Raw genomic sequence first — 23,494 nt, 5'->3', positions numbered from 1 at the left:
ATTGGTTACTTCAAAAGTAGACACATTTTCAACATTTGGCTGTTTTAATTAACTTTAAGATATTTAGCCTATAACAGAAACTTTGCATAACGTAGCCTGTATTCATGATTATACAATTTCTTAATACAAACATTTTATGATTTCACCATCCATTCTATTATCATATATTCTATTTTCACAAAGAGCACATTTTAAGACCTTTACAGATAGTTTTTTATCAACCAATCACAGTCCTTGAATTGCTGCGTCATCCCTAGCAATGGGGTCAACCACACCTCCTCACTGCTTTCCTTACTCAGAGTTGCTCTGAGAAGTTTCCTAAATCACTTTTAGTCTAGGACTCCCAGCTAGGACTCTTTAGGCTAAGATAGGAGCTCTCTGAGAGAATTCTAAGAAGCTTTGTGAATACAGGCCCAGATGTGTTTGGAGCAGGGAAAACACTAAAATGTGCAACAGATGGGGTACTCTAAGACCAGGGTTGGGAACCTGTAGGCATTGCAGTTCTCAAACTAGACAGCTGGTGAGAACACTTTGCACGATGAGGGAGGTGGGAGGGACTTGCTGTCCTCAGCTATCACAGAAAATGGAGGTGCCACTTTGCTTTCTTGTCTAGAGATGTAGTACTGATTGCCCAGGTATTGTCCTTTTTGATATATGCACTTCCAGGAACTTGGAGCTCCTGATCGTCTCCACTGGCAAGCTGTTGAGGCTCAGTAGGTAGTGATCACCACAGATCTTTTTGAAATAAACAATCCTTTGGTAGATTTTTGTTTCTCCACCAGTCTACTAGCTGTTCCACCTCCACTCTGCATGTTGCTTCATTGTTGTTACTGATTTGAGCCACTACTGTTGTGTCATTAGCCAATTTGATGTGGTTTGAGCTATGCTTGGCAGTATATTGTGCAATACACCATCAGTGTGAACAGTAGTGGGCTGAGCACATAGTCCTGGGAGGCACCAGTGCTCAGTGTGGTGGCCCTGGAGGTGATGTTCCCAATCCAGACTGCCTGCAGTCCAGGATCTAGTTACAGAAGGAGTGCAGAAGGCTCAAATTTACCACTAACTTCTGTGGAATTATGTTGAATGGGGAGCTAAAATCACTAAACAGAATTCTTACGTAAGTAAGGGATGGAACAGAGCCAAGGATATGGCATCATCTGTGGACTGGTTAGAGTGATATGCAAACTGTAGGGAATCTAGTTACATGTGGAGGCTGATTTATTTAATTATTTTTTGTCACCTGCGACTAGTCATTTGAAGCACTGTATGATGAATGATGTAAATACCACAGGGTTGTAGTCATTACGTTGACTTCTTTGGCACTGGTCTAAGCATTTGAGAGCCTCTGCCTGGCTTAGTGAAATGTGGAAGATGTCTTTGAAGACATCTACCAGTTAGTCCATGCAATTGCTGAGAAAACAACCTGGTATGTTGTCAAGTTCAGCAGTTTTGAGCTGGTTGTAACTCATCATTAGGAGAGGGAATTTAAACATGATTGATTGGTTGGATGTTTTTAGATGGTGTCATGTATTTGTTCCATCCAGTTCAGAGCTTTTATTAAGAACTGCCATAATCCGAGAACTTTGGAATATATACATTACAAACTGTTCTGACTTAAATCACTAACACCGCCTTTAATCCTGTATTATGAATTATGTTGTACATTTTCAGTGCTGTAGGAGAGCATGACAGGTAAAAAGTCAAGTGTAAGTATGTAATGGTTCTTAGTAGAACCATGATGTCTCAAGATGCTGCTTGACAGTTTTTTTCTCAGTTTATGAGGCTGGTAAAGATTTCATAAGAGACTGTGAGAGTGACTCTGTCATATCTGTCTCCCATGGTTTCTTTCTCCACTTCCCCTTATCTTGTTTAGAGCCTATTTTCCCCAAGAGTATGTGTCTCTGTAGATAGGACTGAAGCGTCACTTGCCATAAAGATGGTCCTATTGTTCATTAGCTTCTTGGTCCCTGTACACAGCTCATAGTTCACAGGAGAACTGACAAAGCCTGTGGCAGTACAGTTACATTCGTCTGGAAGGAAACATCCTGTATATGCTAATGACCAGTGTTTTTGTTTGTTAGTGCTCTAGGAAGTAGACATTCAAGGAATTTATCATAAGAATATTTTTCCATGTCTCCTAGTATAGTTTTTGAGGCTCCATCCAGAACATTTTGACTCATTTCATTTTGCAGTACTCAGAGCACATTAACCAAAGTGTATTTGCCAAAATAATTGGCATTGTCTGGGGAACTGGTGCAGGCACACTGGTATCGCATGTAAAACAAAGCAGCAAGTGTAGCTGGCTGTGTGGCTTACAGCCATCTGACTGAAACAGACCAGGGTGAAAATTGTGTGAGAATTAGACCACAGCCTTTATTATCAGATGTGTCGGTTCTTTTTTTTTGTAAGAAAACCAGTTTTGTTTGTGAGGAGAAGAAACTCTAATGGTGCATGAAGCCCAGCTGCCTGTCTTCTGTGGCAGGTGATGTTCTCGGGAGAGACCCAAAGCAAACTTAACTATTCCCAAGACTCTCCTAAATATGTAGATGTTGAATAGGCATATAACGCTAAATAAAGCTACTGTACTTTTCTATCCAGGTGTTTTAGTGCTGGGTGATTTATGGATGAATCATCTGTTCCTCTTGAGCTACTACTTCTGGTGAATCGGGTGAATCAATTCCCAAGTGCAAAGGAATCAAAAGAAAGTTAAAAACGCTATAATTTCTTTTATTTAAGTCCAATAAGCCACATGGTCTGTCCTTGCTTCTCTAAATGAATTAGATTGAATCAAACGGATCATCCATCCATACCGCTTATCCTACACTGTGTCATGAGGGGGCCTGGAACCTATCCCACGGAACTCAGGGCACAAGGCGGGGGACGCCATGGACGGGGTGCCAACCCATCACAGGGCACAATCACGCTCACATGTTCACACACTACGGATAATTTGGAAATGCTAACCAGCCTACGGTTTCTTTGGACTGGGGGGAGGAAACCGGAGGACCCAGAGGAAACCCCCGAACATGGGGAGAACACGCAAGCTCCGTGCCCACAGGGCAGGGTTGGGATTTGGACCCCACCCCCAGACATGTGAGGCAGCAGTGCTAACCACTAAGTGACTGTGCCCCCTCAAATGAATCCAAAGTTGCATATTTGATGCACTTATTTCAGTTGTTCGACATAATCAAATCGTTATCCCAATCACTCATGTTTTTATGAAAGAAAATGAAATGGCAACTCAAAATCTTTCATTCAAGTAACATGTGCAGAAATACAATTGCGCCCCCTGGTGACGTAAATATAATATTAAAAATCTGTACATGAAATTTTTTTTACATAGTAATCTTGCAGTTAATCAAGATTTAAAATCTGGGCTTTCTGCATTTGAACTCTCTCTCTCTCTCTCTCTCTCTCTCTCTCTCTAATATCTATATCTATATCTATCTATCTATATATATATATATATATATATATATATATATATATATATATATAATAAGCAAATAGAAAGTCAATACCTTTTAAATGTTTTGCCTTTTAGTTAAGTCCTGATTTAAAAAAAAAAATTCTTTTAAGACTGTCCACTTTCTGTATACTTGTGTGGTCAGCAACATTATGACCCTATTTTCACCCTTTGCAGTGCACCTAGTATATGGGGGCAGTATACATTATATTGCGCGCGCGCGTGTGTGTATGTGTGTGTGTATGTGTGTGTGTATGGCTGAAAGTCATAGAAGCTGAACATGCAGCGATGCTTGATGTCCGGGTCCTAAGGGAAGACTAGGTCAGGGGTGTGTGCTTAACCACACAGATGTTTTGGTGACGTATACACAACGTCTCCGCTAGGTGGCGGTAATGTGCCGCACAACGCGCTGTCCATAACGAGTAGAAGAAGAAGAAGAAGAAACACGAGCACAAACACAAATGAGCCGGACAATGCGCGCGTGCAGGAAGCCTTCTCTGTTGACATTCTGTATGAAGCTTTTAAATTCACTTCCGCATTTTCGCAGTGTCTAAAGTTCATCTTTGTAAGTATTTTCTTCGCTCTGTGGTTTCGTATAATCATTAATCATGAAGTTTCTTTAGTGCTTGGTTTTCTTTAAAATAAGCTGTTTTCTAAAGGTGAAGTGTGTATATATGTGTGTGTATATATATATATATATATATATATATATATATATATATATATATATATAAGCCCTTTTCATTAGTGGCATCTTCTAATCATGGTTACATTTACAGAATGTGTGATTTCTTCATTGATGCAAAATGAATAACTGAAATAATGACATTACTGGACTGGCCCCAAACTCATAGCATATAGTAAAAATCCCTACAACATCACAGTGATGATTTAAATACACATGAGCTAGTTATGATTTATTAATGCTACATGAGCTATAAAGGAGTAATAAAGATTTCTTTAATAAAGACACATCACTGTGGTGGCATTGCTGTGGCCGAGCCTCTGTAGCAACATCAGCATACAGAATAAGCAGCTACAGGCAGTTTCACAACCCCAGGTTCATCACTGATTAAAAGTAAGTTTACTTTGAGGGGAAAAACTACATCCACAAGCCATCATATGTCCACAAGCCATCATATGTCCACAAGCCATCATATGTCTACAAAAGACTTAATAGACGTAATCCGTATGCAGGTTTAACATAAGGCAAGACACTACAGGTGAATAAAGAAGATATCGCAATCATTTTTCGCCAGTTGATTGCTGATATTCTTGCAAGTAGTTTTTGTGTTGGAATAAACTTTTTCAAAAATGGACATTTATTTATGCTTAATACTTTTATATTTAGTCAAACCAAAAAGCTTGTCTTCTTAAAATCTAATCAACAATAAGTGACATTTTGGGAAATTGTTCTTCTGTTTAAATAGGATTATGAATAAGGATGTAATATTTCATGAATGCAGGCCATATAGAAACTGAGATTTCTGATTCTGAATTCTGAAAAACAACTGATCTTAAGGAGAATTGTTTAAAAATGACATGTATACATGTACAGCATACTGACTCATAACTTACATATCAATCCTGCCAGTCGGATTTAATCTCCATGTGGAGGTAAAATGGAGGTTCATAGGCATTGATTGGAATTGGTGTGTAGTGAGTAACCACTGAATATGAGGATCTTGTATTTTCTGCAGATCATGATGATGATGATGGAGGAGGAGGGTGTGATCAGAGATGTGTTCAAAAGCTACAGCAGATATCCTGTTCCTGTGTCTGCCTCCATCACTACTGGAAAAGGCGTCAGGTCTGACACCAAGACCCAGAACTTCACCGTAAGCACTGGTAAGCTTAGTGTATTATTCCCTGCATTAAAAAAATCAGTAGTTCTAAATTATTATAGGGTACAGAGTAACCAAGCAAACTGCAGAATGAATGAATGTGACTATAGAACAGACTTACATTTACATGTGTGAGAAGCACAGTGACTGCCATCTTAGCAGCTATCATTCTTAGTGCACGTGCAAGTTCTGGCTATTCAGTGTTTCTATGATACAGATGGCCTCATTTAGCAAGTTTTTATTACAGATGTTTGTAAATGTTTTTGTTGCCCAAACCAAGCTAAAAATTCCCACCAGATTTCCAAAACTATCAGTAACGCCTGATTTTCTTCCTACTCCAGCGTGCATGTTGATAAGTGCAAATGGTCCAAAAATTACCAAACATTTTCACAGCACAGCTGATTTACAGGCCTCACAGAGAGCTGAAAGCAATAAAATGACAATCCATTGGTGAAAGAGCACCTCCTAATCACAGTCTGTGCTAAATTTTCCACTAATCCAGCTTAGCCATTGCAGCGCATCAGCTATCATCAAAGTCATTAATATGAAAGTGCAGAGTTAACAAAATTATAATTAGATTTGTGTGTGCAGTTGAAATAAACAAGTTATGTAAACTCTACAGCTCAATTTGTGTGTGAGTGTATATATATATACACACACACACGCACACAGATTATATGATTTGAAGCCAATTAATCAATTTGAACTCTCCCATATTAACTTCCCCATCTTACAGTAATCTTTTGTCTTAAGTGTGTGTGTGTGTGTGTGTGTGTATAGAGGGTTTCATGGTAAATCAATCAGGCTTAGTTCACATAAACGAGTCTCCTTATGCATAATGTACACAAACTTCTAGGATACAACTTTTTTCTGAACTAACTAGATTTTCATGAATACCACATTTCTTGCATAAATGCTCTCGTGAACAATTTACGAATAAATTTATTTATCTCCAGTTAAACGAAAAACGAGGCCCAAAGTTTGTACACTGCCTATCATGGTGCATTGTGTGAGATAAAAAGATTGCACTGGATATGAAGTCAGCACCTCTCTCTCTCTCTCTCTCTCTCTTTCTATCTTTCTAACAAAAGTCATTGCTAAAGTCATACGTCTGTCTCTTTTCAGAGTGGAGTCAGTGTGATGTTGACAGAGGCGTTAGATTGCGCTTTAGTCAGCACTGGAATCTTCAGTGTAATGAAAATACTCTGGAAAAGTTTGTGTGTCTGGGACCCTCTATAAACACACACGGAGAGTAAGGCATTGGCACATGCATACCCAAAACCCACAGTGTATGTGTATGTGTAGAGTGTATGACCTGCACACTTTCAGATACATTTTAGCCAAATAACATGATTTTACAATAAGCACACATACTACATACATACAATAATACACATACTGTAATACAAAGGATCATATAAATGCACATAAATGACTCTTATTTTTACCCACGTCTCCTTCTCTAATTGCAGGCTGCTTAGTAGCCACGCCCCCTCTGGAGCGCGAAGAGCGGTCATCCGAGATGGTGTGGGGCGTCAGTATCTTGAGGTATTTATGGCCATCGAATCATAGACCACTAAGCGATTAGTGTATGACTTTTTTTAAAGGTTGGGTGAATTGTCACTGCTCAGGTATGGGGCTGCAATGGACTGGAGAAAAGTTTAGACCTCACAGCCCTGAACAAACACGGAAAAGTCTATGAAGATGGTACGGAGGCCTTCTTTCACACAGCCCTTCCCCTGTTTTAGTGTTTTGCTGGATTTCTTAATTTGGTGTATTGGTTTTACAGTGTCATTTAATTGTGTGTATTTATCTGTTTAGCACAGTTTGCATGTCTAGTTTGGTCACCATGTGAGGAAAGGTTACTTTACGTAGCAGAGAAGAAGAGGGCGGGGCCATCAGCCACTGACAGTGGGAGTTTAAGTGTGCCTGAAGAAGAGGTAAGTAGACGTTTTATTATACTTTCTCATATACTAAAGGATCTTAAGTAGTCGTCACCGACATATTCTAATATGGAGCTGGTTACAATTCTATTACGATTTGCTGCTTTAATAGACCTTTGATTGGCATCCTATCACTAGAATAGGCTGTACTTCATGTGTAGAGCTTCTCTCAATTGTGTGTGTGTGTGTGTGTGTTTTTCAGGATAAGAATGTGTATGTGGAAGACTGGGGTGAGGGTCTGGTTGGTAAAAGTGCCCCAGTGTTGTGTGTAGCAAATCTAACTAAAGGAGAAGTGACCATGTGCCCTGGAGTCCCACTTCATGTGTCACCTGGACAGGTAAGCCACTATTGCTAATTTATTCAAATTATTATTATTATTATTATTATCAATAAAATCAGGAATTCTCAGGCACTGTCCTGTGCAGATGTCAATAATGACAAAAATACATGAATGAATGAACACACAGACACAGATATTCAGGTCAGGGTCAGCTGAAGGTCATGGGAGATGGCCTTGGAAGGCCATGGGAGTTTTCTTTCATGAGTAGGGAGATAGTGAGAAGCAGCCTGACACACAGAACAAGCAGCCACAAGAAAGAGAGAAATGCAACATAAAGCTGGCTTTGAATATATCCGATAAGTCATTGTTGGCATTTTTGGATTTATTTTTTTATTCATTATTATCCAAAAATCCTGTTTTGGATAATTGTTAATGGCAGTGAGGCTATACTGAGTCATTGTGAGATAAACCCTCTCTTCTCCCTACTCAATCCTACAAAAATTCGAGTACTTGCTTATTTTCTCTGTACTTGAGCTGTCAGAACTGACCAAAATTCACATCGCTATTCTCAACACACACTCTCACATTTATGAAAGCTGATCAGTTGGCTCAGGTGTGTTTGTAGAGAGGGAAAGCTTGTACCTGTGCAGAGCTGGCACTGAGAACGTGACTTCACTCACCTGTAAGTGCCGTCACTCAGGCCTTGTGGACAGGAGACGGCAAGGCTGTCATCTTCGTGGGCTGGTGGCATGAACCTTTCCGACTGGGCCTGAAGTTCTGTTCCAATCGGAGGTGAGGTGGCAGAGTCAGCATGCTAACCCCAGCTAAATCATTTCTGTAAATGCTAACTATTAATCAGATTTATCTTGTTTCAGATCAGCTATCTTCTCCATTGACTTGAAAGGAAATTGTGGTAAGATTCATTATATGTGATTGACTACAGCATGGACTATACGTAATATTCTAGACGTTCATTATTTACCATATATACTCCATATCTGAGCTCTTTGTTTGACCTCTGACCCACATTAGAGCTCCTGTCATGTGATACCAGCTCGGTGATGACTCCTCGGCTGAGTCCAGACTCTGTCTGGCTGGTCTATCTGCAGGGACAAGTGTTCGGTCCACATCAACAATGTCTCCGCATGATGCTGGTAAAGATACACACTTTTTTTTTTAATCTCATACTTCATTGATACCTGCTCCTTTCATGTGCCTTATATCTGGACTATATCCTGACAAATCTTTAACAACATACACACTTGCAGCCAAAAATGTGTCCATTTAAACAGATTATTATTATTATAATGAGAAATATGAAAATTAAACTAAGTACACTTGACTACCAGATGAGGCATTTGACATATGTCTGGAATGTTGGACAGATGCATAAGTGTTTTGAACATGCTGATATTAACTTCCCTGTCCTCCACAAGTGTCAGCATGAAATAAGATCTGTTGATGTATGTATGACATAGATAAAATTAGAGAAGTATAATGAACATCAGTTAACTACATTTATTAGGGATGCCGCTGAAAAATTGACGTTCTGACCCAAATCTTTCTGATAAATGCTCAGAACCGAGGAAAAAACTACTAACGATTAAATAGGCCTATAGTGAAGTGTAAGATCTAACAGTTTGCAAATACTTCTAATGGTAATGATGATTAGAAAGAGATTAAATTCACACTCCTGTACCGATCAGCGCAGATGTATTCAAACACTGTGGTCAAGCTTGTCATGGTAGAAGCTTATATAGAGGGTGTTATGGTAATCCTCAAGAGCTTGGGGAAAGAGATGCTGCTTGTCAGTTTTAGTTATGATGTACACACTAGAAAAGTTTACATGTACAGTTTATTAATTGCTGTACATAATATATCTTTCCTAAATAGGAAGAAAAAAAGTAGAACTTTGTGCTTTAAACTTTTCTCCTTTCCTGCATGTAAGTTTTTCTAGTGTATACATCTGAACTAAAACATAAGAACAACTGCTTCCTTTCAATTTGTAGTTATTAAAAAATGTAAAACCTTATAAAAACAGATCTCAATGTCTGTGATCAATACCAATCTCAAAAAATGTATTGTGACGTTGATATTGTGATAAATTATATTGTATCGTCATTAATACAATATACAGGACACATGAAACAGTCAGGTGTAAACAGTTTAACGCATGTATATACAGACAGGTTTTCAGAACTGGATGGTAGCAGATCAGTGTGGTACACAAAACAAAACGGTATATGAATGCAGAAAAATTCATTCAATGTTCTTTCTCTCTCAATCTCAGTATGACATGAAGAACAGAACTACCTCAGTGTTGGTGGATGTAGTGAGAAGAGCAGAGAAAGGTACCTGCACACACAGGCATATCTCTCTATCTCACTCTCTTCCTTTAGCTTTCACTTTATTCATTAGATTTATTTTTTGTACTGTGAGTATGTGATATGACATCAAAATGTGTACGTGTGTGTGCAGATCAGTTTATGGGTGTGTATGAACCTCTTCCTCCTCATTGCTGGTCTTCAGACAGTGAGAGAATCTTCTTCAGCAGTGCATGTGAAAACAGCAAGGTAAGGAAAAGAGCAAATTTACAGAAATTCACAGAAATATAGAGAAACCGGAGGGTGTTAGGAAACCAAATACATAGGTTGAGAAGGAAAGTACCGGAAACATTTTACCAAAATATGCTGTTTGTATTCTCAGGCTGAATATTGTAAAATAAACCCATGTCTTCTGCTCTGCTAGTTGCTGTTCTCTGTGGAGAGACGAACTGGAAGAGCGACACCTGTGCAGGACTCTGCGTGTATGTATGTGTGTTTATTGCTGCTGAGTGTGTACCCGAGTTATTGACGGTGTGTGTTCATTTTGTTTGAGGTTTGGTTTTATGTTTGTGTGTGTATATGTCCTCAGGGAATGAGTTTGGGAGTGTCAAGCTGTTAGCAGTAATGAAAGATCTGATGGTGATGTCCTGCTCTTCTCCTAATCATCCTCCTAGTCTGGTACACTCAACCACACACACACACACACACACACACACACACACACACCCTGTACAACACATGATACAATGTGGTTCTTGAAGTGAATGAATGTAGCAGATGTTATCCACTTATACAGTTCGTAGTCACATAAAGTAATATATGTAGTGCATCACTGTAGAAAAGAATTTCAGCACATTTCTCTGTACAAGGGATGAATGGAAAACTTGTTTGTATGAAACCTGAAACTCACTTACAGTGGAAGTCTAAGGGCAGTTTGAGAAACATTTATGCAAAAAACAGACTCAGGGGGTGGACAAATGAGAACAAATGAGAGCTCCAGTGTGCTGCCCAGTCCTGTGTTTTGGCTGATTAATTGACTAGGATTAATTACAAGCTATAATAATAAAAGAACATGTGTAGGGGCTGTGTCCTCCTCTCTCATCGCAAGACAAAATATTACTTGTGTCTGGCTAATGACTCTATATCTTATCATTGTGTTTAACTGTGCATGTTGTGCTAGCAGGACAGTTATTTAACAGCTTTTCGCTGACTTTATTTTACTCAGTTTTGTCAGTGTTTCCACAAACCTGCATGTTCCTGATTCTGAAAAGATTGCACATATGCGTGTAGTGCAGCAGACAGTGGGATTCGAACGTGCATGCTGTAGTCACAGTATCGAGGTGAGTCGCATCATCGTGAATTATGTTACGTTTAAACACTACGTTAAAATAAATGGAAACTTTGAGTATGTTGTTGTTCGTCTTTCAGCTGCTCCTGTTAGGGGTCGCCACAGCGGATCATTGGGGCGCGTATTTGATTTGACACTTTTTTTTTTTTTTTTTTTTTTTTTTTAAAAAATGCCGGATGTCCTTTCTGACTCAACCTTCCCCAATTTTATCCGGGCTTGGGCCCGGCACTGAGAGTGCACTGTTGCACGCAACCCCAGTGGCTGGGGTTGGTTCCCTGGCCAGGAATCGAGCCCGGGCCGCAGCGGTGAGACCGCTGTGGCTTAACCACTAGTCCTCCAGGGACCCAACTATACATTAAATATAATAGTGTAGAAATGGAATCTGCTTGTCACACATGCCCAGGCTAATGATTTGTCCACCACTGCAGACTGTACAAAGCTTTCATTAATTCTAAAGTCAAAGGTATTTGTAGATGAATCTGTATGATGTCAGATGCATGGTGTGTTAGAAGTGTAGTAGAGTGGGTCTGATGTACTTTGCTGCACATGGATACAAAACTTAGAAAAAGTGTCACCATAATTCCTTTTTACTGTATTGCTCCAAAGTAATACTACATAACACCAGCTTTGGTAAGACGTTCTCTAAAAAAATAATGTTACATTGTCGTGTATTTTTTTATTGACTGTCTCACTGACTGCCGTTAGACTTCCATTATAATTGAGTTTTTGGTAAATAGGTTTCCATTCTTTTTTTTTTTTTTTTTTTTTTTTTTCCCCCGTAAGAGGTTGACACATTGCTTTTGATACAGAAGTCATGAAATCTAGACTTCATGTGTATAATCTTTTTAAGTATTTAACTGTGTGTATGTGTGTGTGTGTGTGTGTGTGTGTGTGTGTGTGTGTGTATGCATGCATGTGTAGAAGGTAGGGTTTGTACCTGGTGGAAAGCATACACAGAGTGTACAGTGGTCTCACCTGGGCGGAGCTAATACATACGAGAGCTTTGATTGGGAGTCGATGATAATCACTCCCACACCGGAAGAGGAAAACCATCAGTTCTGTGAGTAGCATGTCTATGTGTTAAATAAACCTGCTGAATTAGAACATGTAATGAATGACCTTATTCTCTCTCTCTCTCTTTCTCTCTCTCTCTCTCTCTCTCATGCAATCTCTCTCTCTCATTAGCTGGCATAAGTTTTGGTGCCTTGCTTTTGAAACCAGCAAGCTCTTTCAAGGCTATGAAGTTTCCTCTGGTCATCTTCATACATGGTGAATGCACACATATTTTCAGCACTATATATTTCCCAGTAGCCACAGACCATTTCCTTTAAATAATGTTCTGCGAATTGTTTCTGTGCTCACTGTGTTTGTGTGTGTGCGTGTGTGTGTACGTGCAGGAGGGCCTCATTCTCATTTTGCTGCTGAATGGAATGTCACTGCTGCAGCTTTGACTAAACTGGGTTTTGCTGTGCTCATGGGTGAGTGTTACATATCTGGGAGTGTTGTCTTTGCTACCAAACTATACATATGGATTTATCTTTGATAAAACCTTAAATGAATGACTGAGTAATTGTATGTGTGAATAGTTAACTATCGAGGTTCCACTGGTTTTGGTCAAGACAGTATCGATTCTCTCCTTGGAAACATCGGCAGTCAGGATGTCAAAGACGTGCAGGTTTGTGCAGAGACGCATCCACATTCTTATCATAAAACTAGTCAGAGCTGGTAAATAAAAGTGTTTCTAGCTAAAATATCCAGTAGAAAATGCTTATGCAAAATAATATTTTAATTACTACATAAGCTACCAGTTATAAAATATCAAAAATAAATATTTGCTCAGATTTTCTCATAATAATTATAACAACAACAACAACAATAATGATAACAATATTAACATTGTATTATTAAATATTAAATCGTATATGTATTGTTTGTTTGTTTGTTTGTTTGTTAATGCAATACATAGGTAGCATATTTTAACACATGAAAAACATGTTAAATCTGAAATTAAACTCATCATGAAGTTTATTTTTTCCCCCTTTTTGTTTCCTCACCTTTCCCATCTATTCCTCTTACCCAGAGGGCTGTGCTGCATGTCCTGCAGAGTCACAAGACGCTTGATCCTGATAGGGTGGCTGTGATGGGCGGGTCTCATGGTGGATTCCTGGCCTGTCATCTGATTGGCCAATATCCAGAGTTCTACAGAGCATGTGCAGCACGGAACCCCGTCATCAACGCAGCCACACTGCTCGGGACCAGTGACATCACTGACTGGTAAACATTTACGATGTACCAGAATTCTACATTTTAAGCACAAGAAACAGTTTAGAACCTGTGAATAAATGAGGCCCCAGGAGCTAAATGTTTTAATACAGAGCCATAATGACAACTACAGGTATAAATCAGTAAGCATTTTGTAGAAATTAATGCAAGTGTATAACATTTATACTTGTTAATTGTTGCATATTGTTTCTGTAAGCAATTTAATGTAAGTATTTTAAAATGTAAGTATTTTCTTTAAATGATCAGACAGGGCAAATCTCATGTAACACAATGATATGTTCTTCCTGAAACTGCTCCTCCAATCTTCAGTAATGAATATAACAAATCGCAGTATTGCTACAGACAGTAGATGATATAAACACTGTAGTAAATGAGCTGCTGTGTGTTCTGCTGCCCCTACAGGAGATATTCCTCTGTAGGTCTGGAATACAGCTTTGACCAGCTGCCCACTCCACAAGCCCTGACCACCATGCTGGAGAAATCACCCATAGTGCATGCAGCACAGGTAAACACACACACGAGCGCACACACGAGCGCACACACGTTTGCTAAATGTTTTTACTACCACGTTACAAAAAAAAGCACTTGTTGCACACTGCATATTCATTAACTCATCTGTGTGGGTGTGTGTGCGTGTGGGGGTGTTTGTCTGGAGTAGATCCGCACTCCAGTGTTGCTTATGTTAGGTGGGAAGGATAAGAGAGTGTCGCCTCATCAAGGTCTGGAGCTCTACAAAGCCCTCAAGAGCAGGAATTCACCTGTCAGGTATACACACACACACACACACACACACACACACACACACACAAACACAAACACAAACATAATGAACAGAGTTTTGCTACTGAGCCAAACTCGTATTCTTGCTTTCATGAACTCACTCTATTTGTCTCGTTCATCTCTGCCCCTGTCTCTGTCTCTCTCTGTCTGTCTCTCAGGCTCTTGTGGTATGACGGTGATGGTCATTCCCTGTCTAAAGTGGGAACTCAGTCAGACTGTTTCCTCAATGTTGCACTATGGTTCAAACAGTATTTAAACATGAACTGAACATCATCCTGATTATATTAAGACATCAACATGGTTGAAGCTGCTAAAGACATTGGAATTCGCTGGTAAAACAAAACGCTATTGCAAGCTACAGGCATAATAACATTTTGTAACGTATTCCTTCTCCACTGTGCTAAATAGTCTGACAACTCCCAAATAATAGATTTAAGATTCAAAGCTTTATTTATCACATGCTCCCTCGTAGCTGGTACAAAGGTGCAGTGAAATGAAATGCGGCAACTCTGAAGGCTGTACATGAGAAAACAATAAATAGACAATACACACCATAAACAATGAGTATAAGGTACACATTCGCTAAGAATTCAGGGCTGCATTTCAAGCCACATTCTACACACTAAACAGGATGCCTAAATGGCAATGACACCATTGGTCTACTAACATACTATTTAGTAGAGTAGAATGTGGTTTGAAGATGTAATTATTTCCTCTTATTGCATGAAATGCATAAAGATTAAACACGAACACGACTAACGTTGGCACACTACCTAAAACAGCAGAAAAATAAAAAGATACAGATCCATAGATAAAATGCACACACTGCAAAAGTGTGTGAAAGCCTTAATCACCTTACTCTCACCCAATATACCTGAGTTTGAACTGTGTAAACTACAGAAAAGCACCAAAATGCCAGTTAGCCACTAACCGTCCTATGTTAGTGCACTAGATAAAACAGAACAGATGAATAAATAGACACCATTCAGCCAAAATTACACACACCAGGAGAGAACAGAAGTATCAATTGGCTTGTTCAGCAGAATTTAACTGAATTTCAGCTTTTAGAATCATAAATTTTAGAATCATAAACTGAATTGAGAGAAAAAGGCACATAGCACCCCATTAGCCACTAGCTGGCTATCACGAGTTCTGTGGCTTTGTCAGAGAACAAATAAATGCCTTAGCTGTTCAGGAAGAAAGATGGTACAACTCCATCAGCCTTGAATCCTTTTTCCTTTTAGAGATTAGTATCAGACTCTCTCTCTCTCTTTCTGTCCCTAGATTGGCTGTTAGCTCTTGTCTGTCACTCTGTAGTCAGACTTCTTTTGTGCCTAAAGTTGGGATGTGATGATGTTTGACATAGCTGATATATAACAAAATTCCTGCCAAATCTGACCCCACCCCACTGTCACAGCGTTGACTGTTAATTACTATAACACGATTGTTGGGGTGACTCAGAGCAGATCAGGAACATCATATAGATTTTTTTTTTTTGTCCTCTGACTCTTTAAATGTCCTCTAGCTTTAAATTTAAGTCTTCAAGTGTAACCTTTCCCTCATTGTCAGTTACTACTAATGTTAACCACTAGGTGGCAGACCTGATGTTCATTTACAGCAAGAAGCATTTTGCAATTAAAAAAAAAAAAAAAAAAAAAAGAAAAGCTGAGGTTGCCCTTTGAGATTAGTATTAGACTAATTTAAGCATTTCTTTTTTTCTCTCTTTTCTCTTTACAACTAAATTAACAAGATTTTGTCATGTTTTTTTCATTGAGGCAGAAAAATACATGACGCACAATGATCAGTGCAGAATAGGACCTTGTCATTAGGGCTGAAACTTTGTGATAGTGCCCGTGTTAATTTTGTTCATGATAACTAAGATGGAAAATGCTTGTGAATGAACTTTCCCATGCTGAAAATGATAAAAACTAAAAAGTATTATATAATAGTTAAATAGTGTTCGTCTTGTTAGGCTCATATTTAATACCAATACTAATACTAATAGTACTAACTAGCTAGACGGTATCTAACATCATAGCCAGTGCACAACAAAGAAAGAGAAGGAAAGGGTTTAGTAAGCCCGCAGTGGCATAGTGTATTTGTAAAGTGATCTGGGTTTCCATTTCCATTCCACAAGAAGGATTTAAAACTTGGAAAATTATTGCATTTGAGATATGGAAATTTTAAAAAGAATATATTGTAAAAGTCTGAGAAATAAAAAATAAAAATTTTTATTTTCATTCACTAAATTTGCTCAGTTGTAGCTGATTAAAATTGCTGTTGATTTAAAGTAAATCTAGACTACAACTAACTATAGCCAAATGGCTAAAACTCTTACGTAGGCTGATACTAATATGTACTTTAGAGGTTACTGGCTAAATTAAAAACAATTTTAATGGCAAAATGTGTTTAAAAGCATTTTATCTACGTGAGAAACTCAATCTTTCAGTGGGACCACCCCAGCGGTCTGTTCCTGAAAGACTGCTTGGGAAACCATAGTTTCTGATCCAGAGCAGATTTAACCAAATCAGTGCCTGCTGATTTATCAGTTCCCAGAAAACAGATTACATTTATTTAAATTAACTCCAGATAGGCTGAGTCAGGATTGTGGGCATTTGTAGCCAGCTTGAAAATCCCTCATCAGACAAGCCCTGAAAATGTGATCAGTATGAAACTTCACATGTGCCTGCCTTCAGTACACCAGGATGGACAGTGAGATTATAGAGCATTGTGAGATATTCATCAGTATTAGCACTAGGTGTTGTAGTATTTTTTTAACGAATAGAGTTGTCCTTTCTCCCTTTCATATAGAATAATGTGGGTTTTGGACTTTTTTTTTTTCCATCAAGCGAAGTGCCTGTTTGAATTTAAGTGAATTTAAGCTAACCACAGACCATGACGGTATGTTTTGAGGAATGTTGTGTCGTAGCCATCTGAATCTAGGCAGCAGCTTTTACTCTCTAGAATGTTGCTTCTGGTATGAGTGGTTGCATTATCAATAAAAGAGTGAGTCAGTTTCACAGGCTCTCACATGCCTGAGCTTTACTACTAAACTTCATATTTTAATAAATGAATCTGTATACTGTTAAATTGGTTCTTTACTGTACGTTACCCCAAGGCATTAGTAGCGTTTTCTAAGTCTCATCTTGTGTTAGAGTGTTGGATTCCCATCTGGCCCAGGGTTGCCAGGTCTCAGTAAAGTTTACAGCCCAGCTACTTCTCAAAAACCGCACAAAAAATCTACAACTAGCCCCAAATGTTTTCAAAAGGGAGGCACAGTCTTCTTTTTTTTCTTAGTCTTTGCCTGGAAAAGAAGTTCACCATGTGTGTGTGTGTGTGTGTGTGTGTTTGTTTCTGATTTGCAGTATCTGCATTACTTTTTATCATCGCCTGGTGTGGCCATTATCCACTCTATAATCCACTCTATAAAACATAACTGGTTCTAATTACATCATAGATAGGCTTGGGATCAATATCTTTTTTCACGTATCAATATTTGGGAAATTTTCCTGACGATTTTTGATTTTTATCTGTAATCTTCAAATATTAAATACTGGCTGCTGCAGCGTATCCTTAAATCTATAGCATAGGTGTACATGTATACTATTAAAGCCACACAGACCATGTTGTATCTGGAAGACCCACTAGATGTATCCGTGTGAGGAGTGATGAAGATCAAGTGTATCTACAGGATCTGTTATATCTCCCCACTGTGGTCTCCTAAAGCTATTCCACCAGGCAATATTAAACGGTAGTCCAATAGACAACATGTGAAACAGCTAACAAATGTAAATTACCCATTTATATGTAATTTTAATCCATCAATATCTCAAAGACGCATTGAGAAAACAACATGCCAATCAACAGTCAAAATATATCGATGTTCTATGACACCCTAATCATAGATACACTGTCTACACTTACGCTTTCCCTTTGTTTGCAATAGCCTATGTTTGCAGAAATGTGTTAGATTTAAATCTAATTGTTTTGCGTTAATCCAAAGGCTCGGTGGGTGCACACTACTTTTAAACTAGCCCAAACAATGGTCAGCTATGATACAGGGGCGCTGTATCATGGCTGACCCTGCGCTGATCCCAACTTCCTAACAAGCTGGGATATGCAAAGAAAAGCATTTCACTGTGCTGTAATGTATATGTGACAAATGAAGGCTTTTTCTTCTTCTAAAAACTGCTACTCTGGCAACCCTGGGGTCAGTTACACCTTAGCAAAAAGGTGTCCATATTTTCTGTTTATTTTGTGTTTGTATGTTCTATTTTATCCTCTGCATCCACTCTACTGAAGTATTACCATTATGTGATAAGTAATTTTTAATGTACTCTAGAGTTACTAATTTCAGTTTCAGTTGTTTTTGTCTTCCAGATTTTTTGCTTGTTCTTAACTATAGTTAGTATACTCTATATTATCTCACTATTTATTTTCCAAGTATTTTCTCCCCAGTATATTCCAAATGTTTGCTGTTGTATTTGACTTCATCATGTTCAATTTCAGTGCCATCATTCAGAAAACGAAATTTACCATATAATAGTACTGACTCCACAGTCCCAATGTATACTATGTATTGTATGTTCAACAGCCACGGTCTTGCAGTGGTTTTACTGTAAATAGCTGTTTTTACATCTACTGCCAAATCACATCTCTCTCTCTCTCTCTCTCTCTCTCTCTCTCTCTCTCTCTCTGTCTGTAGCTCGTGCATGAAATTTTTTTCAGTGCCATTATTTTTCCATTAATATTTGATAAGAATCATTTCTGTCTCTCTTTCTGAAATGGTTTAATTCTTATCTTGCTTGTACATTTGAAGTAAAAGTACAAGTTGAAGTATTCATTGTCTCTGCTTTTTTTTTAAAGAAATGTTTAAACTTCTGTGGCATGGTGGAACAACATCTAGCATTGCCGCCTAATGGCTCCAGGGTCCGGGATTCGATCCTGAGCTTGGGTTACTATCTGTGCACATATTCTCCTTGTGTCTGTGTGAGTTTCCTCCAGGTTCTCCGGTTTCCTCCATCTCCCAATCACCCATGTGTGAATCTGTGAACGTGATGAACTGTCATCTCACCCACTGTGTGTTCCCGCCTCTCGCCCAGTGTTCCTGGGATAAAGTGGGTATAGAAGATGAATGAATATTTAAATTGGGAAATTGGCTCATCTTCACACTAAAGAAAACATACATACATTTTATTTTCAGCTTAGTCTCTCTCACACACACACACACACACACAAGGTACAAAACATTGCCCATTAATAACCATAGTTTCATCAGTTAGTTAATGGTCAGTGGTTATTTATGAAATGGTAGACTATAAACACTTCTGAATTATTATGTAGAAGTACATAACTCCCTGGCTTCCAAATTCTTTCTGACAAATTTATCAGAGAATGAATTTTGTCTGTAGTGCCACAGTAAAAATGTGTGCATGATAAGAGTTATTTATTAGAGGGCTCGTAGCATATGGTATTGGTTAGTGCTTTGGGCTTTGTAGATCTGTTTCATTACAGAGCATGACGCTGATGTTTCTGGTCAGCGGATGATGATGTTTTTTGGCATGAATGCATCACTGCTTGTAATTCAACATAACATTATGGATGAATAGCTGCATGGTGTCAGCACATGGAGAACTATTTATAATAAGAATGACAAAGTTGGCTCTTTTGCACTAGCTTTAACAGTTGCCAGTGTATTGTTCGCTTCCAGTATCAGATGAGACTGTATGTTAGAAGAAAGATGAATGTTTCTAAAGTCATAGACCGGGAAGTAGATTCGGAGAGCACAAAATGGATGATGGAGAGGTTTTACTCTGCCAGAGCCTTGACCTCAGAATATGAATATGGTATTGATTTGTGGCCTAAATATATAATATAATATTCTATGGTATATATCGTATATATCAGTAGAAAGGAAACCAGATTGCAGTAGGGCTCTTGTGACTGCTAACTTCACTGCAGCTCGGTGTGTTTACCTGGGTGGATTCATATGTTTATCACTGTGTTTATTCATTCTGGTCTTGAAATCAGGATTTGTGTATGCTGGAGGTTTGCTTTAACCTCACCATTGGGTAAGAGAGTGGGTGGATGTGGTGGATGTGTGTATGTCTGACAGAAACATGGTATAAAAATGAAAATTTGATCATTTTAGAAGCAAAAAATCTGTAGTGAATGTAGGTGTGTCAAATGACAAATATTACAAACTACCTCATATTGCTCTCCCTCATAAAGACACGAAGTATTTCCACTAGGAACTAAAGAATTGCAGAACTTTCCTAATCAAGAACTACACAGTTCCTGAAAGAGTTCCTGGTCTGTGTTTCTTCTACATTACTGGGAAAGTGACCATTAACAGGGGAGATGTAAACTTTGCTACAGATACACTCCTGGGCAAAAAAAAAAAAATAGGCCAAGCTTAAAATGGCAAAATATTAAGCCTTTAATGGTCTCAACAACAAATCAGGAAATTAGCAAGAATTAAACACATATATAAAGTAACTTTGTATTGGATAGCTTTGCCCTTTGATTTCTTTAAATGTTTAAGCTTTCCAGGTAAATTAAACTTGCGGATAGCTTTTTACAGATAGAAGTGTCAGTGTCGTCCTATTCAGTGTTGATGGCTTCAACTAGTTGATGAGTAGTTGAAAAAATGTTTCCTGTTTAGTTTGTGTTTAAGGTGAGACCAAACAGTCTCTATAGGGTTCAAATCTGGACTCTGACCAGGCCAAAACATGAGCCTGATGGACTTGTTCTCAGGTTTTTGAGTCTTTGCAGTGTGGGCAGGAGCATTGTCTTGTCTGCTAATATTTCTGCAATATTCTCCTGTATTCCAAAGCATTAGTTGACTTTTCACAGTGAAGCAGCTCACCATTACCAGCAACTGAAAAGGGCCCCAACACTATGTCACCTCTTAACTTCTGCTTAACTGTGCTAGAGCTGCATTGACTATTGTATTTCTCACCAGATCTTTGAAAACACCTCTCTGGAGCATCACCATGCAACTCAAATCACACAACTTTCCATGTTCTGCCAAAAGCCTTCATTCAGTTTGGCCCATTTTTTTGCCCAGGATTTCAGTGCATTTTAGTAAACATCAACATAGTGAACCGGAAGTAGGTTGAGATTGATGTTGTTCTTTATTGCTTTGCTTTGTTGCACAATTATAATGTTAACATTAATGTAGCTTTTTAGACCAGCTGCTTATGCGTGAAGCGCAGGATTTTGTTTGACCAATCAGAGATTCATTGTGTATAATGTACAAGGCAAAATATAAATGTTAATTTTGACAGTTAATTTGGATTAGTGTTAGGTTTTTTCACAAAAAACACTGAAGAGTTTTAATTATACTTTACTCCTTTGCTTATTGTTAGACTTTATTCTCAACTTAGTTTACAGCAATTTTAATCACCAAAAATCACGTCAAATAAAAACCCACGAGGTGGGAATACACCTTAGAAGCTTTAATATTAGTATACATACTGGCGTAGATAAGAGGAGAAAGATCCAGAGTCTATCTAGCATTGAACAGGACCACTGTTTCTGTGCAGGGCCAATATTATTACAAGCATGTCTTAACTAATTCCCTTGTAATAGCCTTTGCAAAGTGAGTGCACAAAGCTAAGGGGAAAAAGTTCCACCTTGTTTTGATTCATTGAGGAAAACATTTTGTCATGTAAAGGATACTTTTTATTTCATTTCATTTTTTTTGTCATGGAAAAACCTTCTTTGTCTTAGTTTTTCAGTTTGTTTAGACAAACAGACCATTTCCACATGTCTTTGTAGCAGCTGTATTTCCAAGATAGCAAGGATATTCATTACAACAAGCTTCACCCTAGTAGTTCCTTGTCCTCGACTCTCAGTGTTGTTACTTTTCTAAAGCAGAAACTAAAACGGCTCCTCTATCTATGGCCTAGAAACTTCCACAGCAGTGCTTCCTCTAGAGGAAATGCATCTAACGTTCTTCAGCACCTGAAAAAAATCCTTTAGATGTCTAGGGACCTCCCCAAGTGTCCGATTGCTAATTTTTTATCAGACATTTTGCACAGGAACCCATAAATCTGCCTCACCTGCAAGAGAACCTCAGAGCAGACCCTAACACCTCCCCAGAGTCATCACCTTATAAGCACCAACACATTCTCACTTTCTGCCTCTTAAAATTCCACTGGGTATGCGAAGGAGTAATGGGACATAATGCTGAGAAATTGCAAGAAAGATGCTGAAGGAATAGTTAGAGGCACAGGATGGAGCAAAAGAGGTGCTGAGAGAGAAATAATGTAGAACTTATGAACATGGGTAATGAGAAGTGAGGAATGTTGGGCTGAAAGAGCAAGAGGTGAAGGCAGGGAGATGGAGGAGTGCTATCACTGAAGCTGTGTGTGTGTGTGTGTGTGTGTGTGTGTGTGTGAGAGAGAGAGAGAGAGAGAGAGATAGCACAAGATATGGAAGAGATAAAGCTGATACTTGCATAAGTAGTCACACATCTTGAACATTTCCACATTTTGTAGTGATACAACCTTGCACTGAAATGTACCGATTCAGTTATTATTAAAAATTAGCATGAATCCACACAAAGAAGTGCATAAGTATTCACCCCTATAGATGTGAAATCCCTAAACTAGTACTGGTGCAACTGGTTGCCATCAGAAATCACTTAATTAGTTGAATAGAGTTCACCTGTTTGCAATTAAAGTGTCACATGATCTCAGTATAAATACACCTGTTCCTGGAAGACACCAGAGTTTGTAAGAGAACATATCCAAACACAGCATCAGAAAACCAAGCAGCTGGAAAAGTATAAATCAGGATTTGGTTATAAATGTGTTTTTCATCAGCAGGGGCTGGGAAGCTGATCAGGGTTCAGGGCAAGATGGATGGAGTTGTATGTAGAGCAATCCTAGAAGAAAAAAAATTCTGTTCTAGTCTGCAAGAGACTTGAGACTAGCATGGAGGTTCACCTTCCAGCAGGACAATGACCCTAAGCACACTGCCAACCCTAAACAGGAATGTTTCAAACCCCAAAACCTGAATGTGTTAGAATATGGCCCAGTAAAAACCCTGACCTCAATTCAATTGAGAATCTACAGATAGATTTGAAATCTGCTGTTCACCAACCATCTCCATCCAATCTGACTGAGCTTGAGCAAATTTACCAAGAAGAATGGGCAAAAATATCAGGATCCAGATGTGCAATGCTGATAGAGACATATCCCGGAAGACAGTAATCTGT

General features: G+C 38.6%; 1 protein-coding gene across 4 annotated transcripts; it reads left to right on the top strand.

Moving 5' to 3' along the window:
* The first annotated feature begins 572 nt into the window (after positions 1–572).
* Positions 573–19,107, top strand: zgc:136971 (S9 family peptidase). 4 transcript variants are annotated; one of them, XM_034306814.2, is made up of 22 exons: positions 573–713; positions 5,167–5,314; positions 6,436–6,562; positions 6,783–6,858; positions 6,942–7,017; positions 7,132–7,250; positions 7,456–7,590; positions 8,234–8,325; positions 8,409–8,446; positions 8,566–8,687; positions 9,824–9,884; positions 10,012–10,106; positions 10,282–10,339; positions 10,447–10,535; positions 12,127–12,265; positions 12,391–12,474; positions 12,603–12,683; positions 12,792–12,880; positions 13,286–13,479; positions 13,891–13,993; positions 14,147–14,253; positions 14,427–19,107. In XM_034306814.2, exons 2-22 carry the CDS (start codon positions 5,170–5,172, stop codon positions 14,533–14,535), a joined length of 2,139 nt encoding a protein of 712 aa, XP_034162705.2. In that variant the 5' UTR covers positions 573–713; positions 5,167–5,169; the 3' UTR covers positions 14,536–19,107. The 4 variants fall into 4 exon arrangements, with proteins under 4 accessions (XP_034162705.2, XP_034162704.2, XP_026781539.3 ...); XM_034306813.2 differs by having other exon boundaries at positions 573–717; XM_026925738.3 differs by lacking the exon at positions 573–713 and adding an exon at positions 3,898–4,031.
* Positions 19,108–23,494: the final 4,387 nt, after the last annotated feature.

This window comes from Pangasianodon hypophthalmus, chromosome 8 (assembly GCF_027358585.1).
Source record: "Pangasianodon hypophthalmus isolate fPanHyp1 chromosome 8, fPanHyp1.pri, whole genome shotgun sequence".
Lineage (NCBI taxonomy): Eukaryota > Metazoa > Chordata > Actinopteri > Siluriformes > Pangasiidae > Pangasianodon > Pangasianodon hypophthalmus.
The sequence above is the reverse complement of the archived record's forward strand: the minus strand, read 5'-3'. Positions and strand labels throughout refer to the sequence as shown.

Coding starts and splice junctions, on each gene's coding strand:
- zgc:136971 (XM_034306814.2), top strand. CDS start 5,170: ATGATGATGATGATGGAGGAGGAGGGTGTGATCAGAGATGTGTTCAAA. Junction 5,315..6,435: donor GAACTTCACCGTAAGCACTG/GTAAGCTTAGTG, acceptor GTCTCTTTTCAG/AGTGGAGTCAGTGTGATGTT. Junction 13,994..14,146: donor CCATAGTGCATGCAGCACAG/GTAAACACACAC, acceptor TGTCTGGAGTAG/ATCCGCACTCCAGTGTTGCT.